Raw genomic sequence first — 13,869 nt, forward strand, 5'->3', positions numbered from 1 at the left:
GACCAAAACACAGATCATTTTAATACAACAGAAATATATTTTTAAGTGCCATTGCTCACACAGTTGTATGTATAATTAAAAACACAAAGTATTGACTTTTAAGATGTAAACATAGAATTTTCAAATATAAACTCATGCAGAAAAGGCCAACGTAATGAATATAGGATTTCATACAGTCGTTCAGAATCAGGGCCCATCCAACCCTGGATTTTGACAGATGTAAGGGGTTTTCAGAGACGTAAGTTGCGGCTGATGCCATATTTCTTTGTTCACCTTCTACTCCCTGAATCAACTTGGCTCAAGACAGTGGGATGCCAATAATGCCAGCCCTGGTTTTGACTTACTGGCCTCATCCTAAAAGTATCCTTCATAGGTCAATAGTTAGCATTTCTCAAGGGCTTTCCTGTATGGTTCAAAAGGTTTAAAATGGACCCAGGCAATCCTCTTAGCAACCTCATGAAGCATCACGCCCATTTAGCAAGTAGGTGAAAGGACAGAGATTCAAAGCAAGACATCTGGCTTCAGACCTGGGCTTTCAATCACTTTATTCACTGCTCCTTTACAAGGAGATTTTTATTTTTTACTTAATCGCAAATCCCTCTTCCATTTCTCATCTCTCTATTGCATCACTTTTCTCTTTGCCCTAATCTCTACCTTTATGTTTTACACTTTAGTTGAACTGCTTTTAGCTGGGCTTGCCTTTATGTTTAAAACATAACTGCTTTATGTTTAAAAATAGATATTTGGTTTGTGAGGAATAACTTGGGCCCTATCAGGAAAATTTCTGCTAAACATATGATCTGAATTATATGAAAATATAGTAAACACACACACACACACACACACACACACACACACACACACACACACACACACAGTGGGGAACACGTTGTGTCAACATGGCCTAATAGGAAAGTAAGGAGGAAAAGGCTCCAGGATGAAATTTTATACATAATTCTCAGTAATTTAAAAATGATTTTGCTTTTTGATGTAGTTCTTATTTATCAAAATGTCATTATTCTTTTAATAGCCACATCAAGATGACCTAATCCAAAAGTTCTAATAAAAAGATAAAAGGTTGCTCTTTACTTTTGCTCTGGGTTCTCTTCTCACTTTGCTACAGAAATCCCTTATTCAACTAGTGTCTTTACATATTACACCAAATAGAATGACTTCTGTCACCAAATATTTTTCCTTCTGTCTAATACAACCTTCTCCTAGAAAGAAAAAGCAGGGTTTTTTCAGTTACCTAAATGTATCTACCCTGAGATTTCGGAGAAATTAGTTTCACATTCCATTCCCCTCCAAGATTTGCAGTAGTGGAAGGGCCAAGGGACACTTGAGATAAGAATATTGCATCCCATCATCCTGTTTCTATTAGACCATAGTTTATCGGGTGTTGAAGAAGGTAAATGACTTTCTTTCAATTAATGAGTTGCTGGACCACAAGGAGCCACATCTGAATCTGACAGAGATTCTCTGCAGTCATCCAGAGATTCCAGAACTTGAACTGGGTGTCATAACTGGATAGGACTCAGAGCTGTTTCCCTGGGGTGGGGATGAGCATATCGGGAGAAGGATGAACACAGAATCTCAGTGGCCACAGGGAGTGCAGTCATTTAGGCATTTTCTTATCTGGAGCTACTAATTTTGAACTGTTATATGGATGCTAAGTAAACAGCTTAGTTTTTTGTTAGTGCTGTGGAACTCTTAATTTTGCTTTTTATAGCAGTTTATCCAGCACTAATTAGTATTAATATTCTCTGGGCCTGCACCTTTTTAAAGAGTGATATTTTCATAAAAACTTTCAGTTATAAATGTGCATTATGCTGTAGTGATACCTTTTAAAAATGAAATTCTGAAAGAGTGGTTTAACAGCCATTTTACATATTGGAAATTTAACTTAAAAATGAGTTACTTGTTAATTGAGTAATTTTGAATGTACTAGACATGCCTACTTAAAGGAAAAACTGATCAATATTCTTATAAACGGAATATTAATCTTTTCCTGCTGAATCAGTTTTACAATTTTACAATCAGAACAAAACAAGAATTATTTTTAAAACTTAATGTTTTACAATGTAAGTTAATTTTAATGCTCTACCACTTTAATTGTGCTTTGTAATTAATTATTTTTGAATTTGACAAATATGTTTTGCTCTGTTTTAAAATTACTTGTAAAATATTTTAAACCTTGACTCCAATTTTCTCTTTAGGCTAACTGCCAATTTGCAAGTGAGTCAATTTCTTCACTGGATTGTACCATACATCCAAATTAATACACAGGTTCAACTCAGTTACTCATGCTGTTGGGAAAGAGCAGTAGCAGTAGCACAGTGATAGTAATAATAATGAATTCCAAGATAGTGCATATAAGACTTGAAGGAGCATCTGTGTGTGAGTGTGTTTGTGTGTGCATGGATGTATAATTTTGTTTACAAAGGGATTTCTGCAAAGGTTCAACCCAAGAGGAGCTTTTGGGCAGCATAACCTTACCTCAACTCAGATTTTCTTCCATGTCCAAATTCTTCCTGTGAAGTCTGCACTTTGCTTGCCTTCATTCAATAAATATTGCCCTTTGGAGGCCATTAAGACAGCAGCTTTGTGAGATAGAAGGAACTTGAATCTTGGTTGAAGAACTGCTGAGGAAAACTGCCCCATCAGCATTTGACTGTGACATGAGTGAGAGATAATTTTTGTTGAATTAACATTTGATGATTTATTTATTACAGTAGTAAAGCCTGTATTAGTCAATCCTGACTAGGGCAGGAGTCACTTACACTGTAATACCCATTCTATGCCTGCTATATGCTAGGTACTCTGTTAGGCGCAGAGGAGGGAGGAAGGAAATGAGATAAATTGTGGACGTTGTGGTAGGCTGAAAACATGGCCGGTCCCTCAGAAGATCCTCATTCTGATCCCAGACTCTGTGAATGTCACCTTATATGGTAAAAGGGACTTTGCAGATGTGATTAAAGTAAGGATCTCCAGATGGGGAGAGTATCTTAGATCATCCAGGTGGGTCTAATGTAATCACAAGCATCCTTATATAAAAGGGAGAATGAGGGAGATTTGACCATAGAGAAAGAAGGCAAGATGTCTTGCTTCTGGCTTTGAGGATGGCGGAAGTCCCAGAACCAAGGAATGCAGCCCTAGAAGCTAGAAAAGGAAACAGATTCACCCCTAGAGCCTGGAGGGAGTACAGTCCTGTGGATGCTGTGATCTTGCCCCAGAGAAGTCTACTTTGGACTTCTAGTTGCCAGAACCATAGGAAAATTAATTTGCATTGTTTTAAACCACTATGTTTGTGGTAATTTGTTAGAGCAGCCACAAGAAATTAATACAGGTGTGATAAGCACTTGCACAAGATGAGGAAACGGATTTGTTTAAAAGTAAACTAATCTGAAAGACACCATCTGTGTTTCTTTTTTGAAATGAAATGTCAGTCAAACAGCTCTGCCCATTGTGCTTTCTGTAGGTCCAGGGCTGCACACCATGCTCTCACACAAAAAGACAAACAGCAGAACCAAGCCTTCCATGATTTTCAAAGATGATTAGAAACACGGAATATAAACCCACTAAAAAGAATTAAAGGAGTTACCAAAGGGAAAAGGACTGGGGAGGATGGGTGGGAAGGGAGGGATAAGGGCGGAGAAAAAGGAAGGGGGTGTTACGATTAGCATGTATAGTGTGGGGGGTGGCATGGGGAGGGCTGTGCAACACAGAGAAAACAAGTAGTGACTCTACAGCATCTCACTAGGCTGATGGACAGTGGCTATAATGGGGTGTGTGTGGGGAACTTGGTGAAGGGGGAGCCTAGTAAACATAATGTTCTTCATGTAATTAAAGATTAATGATAACAACAAAAAAAAGGAATTAAAGGTACTTAAAAACACCGTAAAAAGCAAGGGAAAATCTCCAATGATGGAATGATTGGGTTCTAAAAAGTTAGTTTTTATCATTGTTGAAAATCAAAAAATCCATTCAATCTTCAAAATAGCATGAAAGAAAATCAGTTTGAATTAAAATCCCAGATCAGCAAGGAATGGAATTTTCGAGGTAATGGCTCTGAGTGATTCACATAGAGAACAACACTAGTAGTCAAGGAGTCTCTGGGGGCTCTGTCCTCCCATTCACCCTCAGGCAAAGGGTCCTTTCTGGCATATACATCAGAGACAGCTGAGACTTGGACTAGGGTGGGTCAGTGGAGATCCTGAGAAACTGATTCTGGACATGGTTTGGAGGTAGAATGACTGTGAAGATGGAGCAGAGGTGTCATTCTGCCCGTCCGCTTGGCCGCTTTCCCAGCCGATACCCACCTCCAGAAATAAGCATTACTTTTACTTTTAATACCATAGATGAGTTTTTTAATTGAGATATAATTGACATACAACATTATGTTAGTTTCAAATGTACAACATAATGATTTTGTTAGGAATGTTAGGTAGAAGAGATAGACACAGCAGCCTGGAAAGAAGAAGATAAGGTTAAAAAAAAAATGCCTGCCCAAACACTGTCCAGGTGAGGGTCCCACATGAAGACAACAAAGGCTTTGCAGGGAGATAACTTCTTGCCTATCAGGACCAGGCCAAACCTGTCCCAACCAGATCCAGGCACAATCCAGCAAAACTAGGAATCACCCAAACCACACCTCCTTATAATCTCATAAAATTTCAGTTTTCTTCTACCTCTCACTCCATGGGCTTTTCTCTGTGCATTCTTGGGAAAAGTGCACACCAAGAGGAATGGATGTATAACTAGAGCTGTCAATCAAAGACCTCACTCTGTCAATCAAAAGGAGTGCCTCCCAGCTCTTGGCAATAAAGAGACACTCCCCTAAAAGTCTGGTTCCTTTGTCTACCTTGAGTCTGGCCTACTCCTCCCTTGGAGTGTATTCAAATAACACCTTCACTCTGCTTCACAGCGCATCTCTGCCTTTCAATTCTTTGTTGCCGTGGGGACAAGAACCGAGGAGAACAAACGCAACCTGTAAAAATTTGATATTTGTATAGTGTGATGTGATCATGACAATAAATCTAGTTACCTGGTAGTTTGTTCTTGAACTTGAAATAAATAGAATTATACACTATGTACTCTGTGTGCTTGGAAGCAATATACAGCTTAACGTTTTTAAGATTTTCCAAGTAGTTACATGTATCAGTAGTTAGCTTTTTTTATCGTGTGAATAGACAATTTGTTTATCTGTTCTACTATTAATGAACATCTGGGTTATAACCATTTTTTATTTTTATTATAAAGAAGGCTTTTTATTATATACAGGTCTTTTTTGTGAACACATGCTCTCATATTTTTGTGTGCCTGAAATTAGAACTGCTGGGGTATAGACTAGGTTATATGTTTAACTTTAGTTGCAACTGCCAAGAAGCTTTAAAAAGAGATTGTATCATTTTGCCAGCAATATATGAAAGTTCCAATAGGGCCATAGCCTCTCAACATTTGGTACAATGTCAGCTATTCTTGTGGACGTGAGGTATCACCTCAAGGAGTTTTATATTTGAATTTCCCCACTGCTAACAATGTTGAACCCCTTTCCTCCTGGTTTCTTGGCCACTTGTATATCTTCTTTGCAAAGTGTCTGTGAAGAACTTTTGCCCATTTAAAAAAGTGTAGTGTCTTATTATTGAGTTGTAATAATAGTATGATCTGCCCGAGCTGGTGATCCATGTCCCTGCTGTGAGTAGATATCCCATGTGTGTGTGTGTGTTTGTGTGTGTGTGTGTGTGTTCTGTTCATCTTCGGAACCTATATCTATGGGCCATGCATAAAACCATAATGGAACATTTTTCTGTGGATTCCCCAGGTAACTGAAGTTAATAGGACCTCAACAAAGAGGGATAATTTCGACTTTTTGAGTCTCCATTGTTGAGATACAGGCTCATTCCCAACTTAAGTTTTTTGGTCTTTCACTATACCCTGGTCATTCAAATCTGTGTTTAGTTCCTTGTAAAAAAGTCATTTCACTTAATCTTCACATCTTTATAGGATAGCTATTATTATCCTCATTATAAATTATTATGTATCATGTATTACATATCATAGGCTTTCCAGAAGCACTCTCTGCTTATGGAGATTAATTGTGTATGCCAATTTTGAGAAGTTTTGGGAGACTGAGGTGAGAATACTCCATTGCATCACAGTTACAGCAGTGCCTCAGGAAAAGAGAGATGTGTGCAACAGGTGTATTCCTTTCTCAGACCTAAGATCCAGGCTTTGTAGGGTTGGGGCATAAGTTGCCTTTGGGCTCTTGTCAACCAAAGCAGGAGGGAGTCCTTAGGACTATAGCTTCCAGTAGCAAGATCACATTGTCTAAAGATATTTCAGCGCAGACTGAGTCATAAGAAAAATTTTGGCTTCATGGTTTTATGATTGACAGGAGTCCTGCTCCTTCCATGGAAATATGTCACAAAAGTTACATCAGAGTTGGCAAGCTCAAAAGCTTTTTGGGATTAGCTGGGTGGACTGCATAAACATTATGCTGCAGGGTAGAGAACAGAAGGAGTGAAATCAAACATGATGAATTCGATGGCAGGCATGACAGTCAAAAAGTGTTTAATTACAAAGGAAAATACAGTCCTTTCAAACAAGAGACCGATGGGCACATTTTGACCTGTGGCACAGCTGCCAGTTTACAACCTCTGTATTTGGTTCTCAAAGATTTATCTGATATAATGTTCAAGGGTTATGTGCTTACTTTTGGTACTAAAAGGGAGTGGCAATTTTCTAATGTGACTGGGCAAGAGTCCTGTAAAGCTGACTTTGTTGATATACTTAAATGTTGACACACTCTTTAGTATATTTCTGCTGAATTTCTGTGTTTTAAATTTATTATGTATTCTTTGATGCCAAAGATTTATATTCCACCAACTCAAAATACAGTTTTTCTTTTCTTGGGAGAAAGAAAACCCAGCTCTCTTTCATTCCAGTATAGTGATTTTTCCACCCAAGGGCATTGACCTAATTCTAACCTGAGCCCAGAGGTCTATGTGCATATACTCAAGAAGCAGTTGGTACAGATTTTCACTGATGGTCTCAGCCTTTATTCAGGCTCCGTATCTGATTTACTAGATCCTGACAGCCAGTGTCCTGCTATTACCTGCTATTATCCTGCCAGCTAGTGTCCTGATATGATCCAACAGGGGCTTAATGAACAACAAACACAACTGGCTTACCAAGATGTGCTGGATCATGCTTGTTTTCGTAGGGTTGGTAGGTGCTAAGGTCCATCACTGGCATAATTCAGTTACCATTAATCTTACTGGGCTGCTGTTGCCAGATGGTACACCTTACCTGTGGAGCAATAAAGCAAAGAATTGACATTAACACCATGATTAAATAAGCTGAGCAATGAACAAGGAGTTGGGGTTAGACTTTATTCTGGCAGTCAACATCCACTTGCTAGAAAACTGGGCAAGTTGCCTAAACTTTCTGTGCCTTGGTGTGCCCATCTGTGAAATGTCCTCTCAGTACCTCAAGGCTGTAGCAATCATACCTGGATTTTAGAGTTGTTCTCCAGGTACCTCATTCAAACATTCAACAAAACTTATTGTGTATATACATGGGCTGGCAGTATCCTACGTACAAATCCAACATACCCAAAAAGTTAAATTATTGTCTTCCCTTTCTCAAAGCAGGTTTCATCTCCTATGTTCTCTCTCTCAGTGGTGACATCAACATCCACCAATTATCCAAGGCAAAGTCCCTGGGAGTCAGTCTTGACGTTCCTCTCTCCCTCAGTCCTATATCCCATCAGTGACCAAGTCCTCTTGCCAATTAAAAAGGTGCACTACTCCCTTGCTAATCCCACGTCAGTGTCTTTGCCCTTGTGATCTCTCTGACTTAAACACTTGGCTTCCTGATTTCTCACAGCTGGCTTCTCATCATTCAAAGTTTAGCTCAAATGTTATCTTCTTAGTGACACACTCTTCAGCCCATCCTATCCAGAGCTTCTCCCTAGCCTGTCTCTTCATCTCATTAGCCTATTTAGCAATCTTATTAGCACTAATACTACCTGATAGCTTATTTGTACCTCCCCTCTTTTTTGTCTGTTTTCATCTCTACAGTCTAAGCTTCATGGGTGTGGTGGTCTTTTCTGCCATGTCCACCTCTATTCTTGATGCTGGGCATATGGCCAGTACAAGCACCCTCTGTTGAGCTCATCTGGCAAAAATCCAATCCTTATAAAATTCAATTCCCTATTTCCTACCTGCACCCAATACACACCATGCTGACAGGTCTCATGATCATGACCCTCAAATTCCTCACTGCTGCTTGGCAAAGCTAACATATTTCTCTAGTCAATGTGCTTTCCCACTTGCCCAGACAACTATTTCACTCACTTCCTTCCTCAAACCTCCAAAACTTCTCTCCTCAGGCTCATCTGAAGACCTTGTTTCCTATTTCACTTTGACAACAGAAACTGTCAGAAGAATTCTTCCACATGCTCTGCCCACCAAGTTCTTCCACATGCTCTGCCCACCAAGTTCGTCCACGTACTGTGCCCCCACATGTTCCAGTGCATGAACTATCTGTGCTGCTGCCTTATATACTCCAACCCCTTCGCTTGTGCATTGGGTCCCACCTCCTCTACTCAAGGACACCACTTCCCGCAGCATCAGTTTCTCTCTGTACTGGATTGTTCCCGTCAACATTCAACATGGTCTGATATTTCCATCTGCAAACAAACAACCCTTCCCTGGACCCCATATCCCTTTCCAGTTAGTGCTCTCAGGTTCCAGCTCCATTTTACAGCAAAACTCTTTGAAAGAGGTCTAAGGCATTCTATCTCTATTTTCCCCCTCCTATTCTCTTTTTTAAGCCCACTCCAATCAGACTTTTGACTCTACAAATGCAGAAATCATTCTTGTCAAGGTCATCAGTGACCACTATTGTTCAATCGAGTGGTTATTTTTCTGTCCTAGCTTTACTCCACCTTCCTGCTGCATTTGACAGGGACCATCATTCCCTTTTTCTTAAAACTCCCCTTTGTTTGGCTTCAGGGATGCCAGCTCTTAGTTCTCATACTACCTCACAGGCTACTATTCTTAGTTTCTTCTGCTGGTTCCTCCCATCTTCTTGAGTTCTAAATGTTAGCTGTCCAAGGCCTAGTTTATTTTACAGTTCCAGTCATCCCCAAGGGGGTCCCATCTAATACCAAGGCTTATGGCCCATCCTAAAATGATGACTTGCATATTTATATATTCAGTTTCAACCTCTCCCCTGAATTTCAGACTAATCTGATTACCTATTCAAATCTCTACTTGGATATAATAACTGTTTCATGCTGTTCTGTCCAAAAATGAATTCTTGATATCCCTTAAATCTCCTCATTCTCAGTCTTCCTCCATCCATATAATGGGAACTCCATTCTACCATTTGCTCAGGTCCAATCCCTGAAATCATTCTTTATTCCTCTACTTCTCTCAGATACTCAATTAGTAGTATATGAGGGCTCTACCTTTTTGGTAATATATCTAGTCTCTGACCACTCCACTGCCACCCTGCCGGCCTAACAACTATCCTCTCTTGCCCAGACTCCTACAATACTTCTATAGCTGACTTGCAGGCTTTTAGTTACCTTTCTTAGCTGTATTTTAGATGCCAGACTCAATATACTAATGGAACACTTAGCTTACAGCTAGAACCCTATTTTTGGTATATGCTAAAACAAATGTGCTTAAAGTCAAAAATAATAAGCAGTCTTTTGTTTGAATGGCAGGTCATGGAAATTGCTGCTTTACTGGACATGTTTACCCACAGAGGAGGGGAGAACGGAAGTCAGACACAGAGACTAGGATGCAAAAAACACTCTTGAGCAGCCACATGGGACAGAAGCTCCTCCAGAGAAGCCAGCAGAGTATATAAATCTATTTTATGGTTTTGAGAAAACATCCAAGTAGAAATCAGCATAGCCGCATTACAATACTGTTTCACTTTCACCTGAACATTCATCACTACCTAATTTTTATTTGTTTATTGCCTGTATCCTCCTTTATAAAATATAAAGTTAACTTAAAATATAAGCTTAATAGAAGTATAATTTACTGAATTGTTCTATGGGTGAGAGTAGAGTTGCCTCTATCTCCAGCGCCAAGAGTGCTTGACACATACATAGTATGTGTTCAGTCAATATTTACAGAATGACTCAAGACACACAATTAGCTTCACCGAAGAGTGCTTTGAGTTTTTAATGAAGAAACCAAGCTGAAGTCATCTCTTTTGTAGCTCACAACTCGTTTCTCCCTTTTATATTAAGGGTAGGTGAGGATGGGGAGGAGTACAACTTCATCCTGGGTTTACTGAAGATGGAAGAACAAAGGTTAACCCAAATGGAAATATTATTCTGATGACATTTCTCAGAATAAAGTGGTTCTGTTTGGCCGTCTTTGCATAATTACCATTCCAAGTTGCAGTTCTCTCATGTGTAATGTGGGGACAAATACAGTACCTATTTGTAGGGTTTTTGTGAGGCATGAAATCACAAAACACGGATGGAAAGCCCATAGGGCAGCGCCTCTAACTGCATCAATAAATGCAACTATTTGGTTGTTATCATATTTGTGTATGTGGTACACTACTAATCATAAGTTAGTACATCAGTAATCCACTCAAGCCCGATGTCGAGTCATGGTGGCCCCTAATTTAACACTGCTTCAATTTGCTCCCGATAATTGATTTGAGAAATCCACTGGCAATGGCATCTTCCATGCCTTTAATTTATTTCCATTCAGAGGCTCCTAACTTTGGCCTACAGGGTGTAAGAGGATTTAGGGCCCCAACCATTTTATTACTAGTGTGAACGGAAGTGATCGCGCTATTCTTTACAATGTTGCTGTAGATCGCTGAAGGGCAGGGACGATGACTTACTGAAATCTGTAACCCCCAGAGCCCGGCAGAGTGTATCTGGCACATGGCAGTTAATGTTGAGTAAACGTGAATGCCGAGCACGGGGCGAGCCCCTGACGAGCGTTTTAGGACACCGGTCGCTTAGAGCGGGTGTGAGCACAGCCAGAAGCAGAAGCGCTGAGACTCAAGAGGCCCCGAGTGCCCCCGGCGTCCCTGAACCAGAGGCGACGGCGGCTCAGAGCACGCACTCTGCGCGGGAGGCGCCCCCTGGCGGCGGCTGTACAGGGCGCGGGCGGCCGCGGCGCGGCGCGGCGTGGACAGTCTCTCTCCCGGCTCCATGGAGCGTGCAGGCTCCTCAGCCCCGGAGGGTGGCCAGCCCCGCTTCCTACTGGCCCTGCGGAGCCCAGCCGAGGCGGTGCGGGCACGTGTGCAGGAGCAGGACTTAAGGCACTGGGGCCTGACAGGTCAGTGGTCCCGGCGAACTTCCGCCAGGGCCTGCTAGCACTTTGGGATTCGCCTCTCCCGGGCCGGGACCCCGCGCCGGGAACGGCCCTGCGGCGCCGCAGGCAGGCGGTCCTGTGGTTTTTTTAACCTGCGGACTGCAGGGCCTTCTCTTTTCGCCCCGCGGTGGGGCTGGGCCCGGCGGCCGTTGCCCCCGCCAGCGAAGCGCGCGGGCCCCGCGGACTCGGGCAGTGCGGTTCCGGCCGGGAGGCGAGGCCTGCGTGCGGCCCGGGCAAGCCGGGGCAGGGGGAGCTTGGTGAGACCTTTGTACCAAAAGTCAGGCTCTAGTCGCTGAAGAAGCGGAGGACGTCCTGGGGCCTCACGGGTGTGGGTTTGAAGGGTTGGAGGCCTAGCTTGGCGGGGTTTCATTGGTTGGTTCTGTAAAAGCTATCAGAACTCGTCGCAAACCTTCAGTTCTCTTCGTTTACCGAGCCCGCGCAATTCTTTGTGTTTTCTACTGGTTCATTCTCCCCCAGTGCTATATTTTAAACCAGTTAACAGCTCATGCAGGCACGTGCCTATTTTGTTTATACTAGCCCTTCCCCGGAATCTTCGACGCGGGATGCATGCATTCCCCTGGGATCTGCAGGCGGCTAGGCTGACCCTATCTCCTGCGGATGCAGAGACCAAGGCCCAATTTCACAGCCTGCTCTGCGCTCGACTCACCACCTAACCTCTCTCGTTCTTGTTTTCTTTATAAAATGGGGAATGCAGTGCGTACTTTAACTGTGTAACGGAAACTTGGACCAATAATAACCAATGGTAGGGTCTTTGATTAATTATTTATGAAGTGCTTCCGAGAGCCACATGCTATAAAGTCTTAGGTACGGAAATGAGTAAAACGAATGTAAGCTCCGCCATCCTAGAGTTTCTAGACTGGGGACCGTGAGTGCTTTCAAAAGTATAAACAAGTGTTTATTGAACTCATGCTATGTGCTAAATCGTAGGAAGCATGAGGTTTTGTATTCTTGAAATGAAACAAAAGGTGTAGTTATGTCCAGCCTAGAAGAGAGATGGGCAAAGATGATAGGCTAGAGACATGAAGGGCGAACATCCCTCCCTTCCTGATTCTCTGAGTCTACAAGAATCACATAAAGTTCTGTGTCTGTAAGCATTGTATATCCAACTAAGGTAGAATTAATAGGCTGATATTTACATGTCTGACGTATCTTAGCTAAAATTTACGTGCTTGTGTGTTTGCCTGTTTCCTTTTCTGTGTTTTTAGGTATGATACTTTGAGAACGTGTAAGGGCTGGATAAAGTATGCACATTGATATTAGACTGCAGGTAATACATCCCCAGAAAGGTGCACATGGGTGTGTGCTGTTTTAGGGAAAATGAGAAGATGAGATTAGAGGTTGCAGGTTTGTGTGGATGAGTTGAGTGAGTGAATGAAGAAGGAAATATGCAAATGTGGAACCTTGGTAATGAGAATGGGTAAATTGGTAGGGGAGGGAAAGAAAAAAAAAAAGGAAATAGGTATACCCAAAGGAATGACCATTGGATGATATATATTGAAATTCCTGTTTCTATTTACCAGAATCAATTAATATTCTGAGAAACTGTTGTCAGTTGGTTAAAAATACTTACTTTTTTCCTTCTGATTATGCGAGCAGTACTTGTTCTCTCTAAAACATTTAGAGTAATAGTCTTTGCATAAAGAAAAAAATTTAATCTCCGTAATATCCTGTTTTTAATAATATAATTTTTTATTAAGTTTATTATTGATATTAATAGTCATCATTAATAATAATATGTTCATCTTGCTAGTTCCTGGTCTATGCATGTGTACTATATGTTTATAATTTCTTTTCATTTTTCTTTTCTGAGGCAGAGCAGAGAGTGAAGGAGAGATGCAAAAATGAGGTTTCATGTACATACTTTTTAGAAATCATAATTTCCCCCTTATTATCATTTAGTCTTCTTTAATATCTTTTAGTGGGTACACAGTATTTCATTGTATGGATGTGCCCATAATTTAGTCAGCTAAATACTTAAGTATTTAGTTTCTTACTTCTTTTGCTTTTTTAAATAATGCTAATAAATATCCTTGTAACCAAATATTTATTATAGTTATGAAATTTTCTCAAAAGGTAGCATTTCTTGAAGAAAGAGTTTGCAAAAATTTTGCTTATTTCTTCACACTCACCAACACTGATACTTTCTAATTTGAGAAGTTAAGAATGATTTTTTGTTGTTTTGTTTAATATTTGTTCCTAGTATTGATGGGCGCTTAGATATTTGTCTTTCTTTTATTCCTTGTCTGTTTTTGCTCTTTGCCCATTATTTAATTGAGGTGTTTGTCTTTTGCTTTTAGGATCCTTCTGGCATTGAAGATATTAAATATTTATCACATGAATTGGGAATATGTTTTCCAGTTTGTTGTTTGCCTTTTGATTTGGGGGTGTGAGTATATAGTTCAGTGGTGAAGTTTAAAAATTCCATGTAGTCAAATCTGTCAGCCTTTTCCTGTATGAGTTTTGCCATTACTATTCTGCTTAGAAG

General features: G+C 40.8%; 1 protein-coding gene across 8 annotated transcripts in view; it reads left to right on the forward strand.

Moving 5' to 3' along the window:
- CHD1L (chromodomain helicase DNA binding protein 1 like) overlaps window positions 1–13,869 on the forward strand; it is a 121,412-nt gene that overhangs the window by 34,853 nt on the left and 72,690 nt on the right. For 2 of the 8 annotated variants that reach the window (XR_012130309.1, XR_012130308.1), the window contains exon 1: window positions 11,125–11,327. The exons of 1 other annotated variant lie outside the window; for it this stretch is intronic. Coding sequence is in view for 3 of the 7 variants with exons in the window: in XM_073234516.1 (XP_073090617.1) it covers window positions 11,201–11,327 (127 nt within the window). In the remaining 4 variants the exon portion in view is untranslated. Of the gene's footprint in view, window positions 1–11,124; window positions 11,328–11,598; window positions 11,621–13,869 lie in introns of those variants that run through there. 5 more of the 8 variants (XM_073234514.1, XM_073234518.1, XR_012130307.1 and 2 more) reach the window with 4 other exon arrangements.

This window comes from Manis javanica, chromosome 4 (genome assembly GCF_040802235.1).
Source record: "Manis javanica isolate MJ-LG chromosome 4, MJ_LKY, whole genome shotgun sequence".
Classification (NCBI taxonomy): Eukaryota; Metazoa; Chordata; class Mammalia; order Pholidota; family Manidae; genus Manis; species Manis javanica.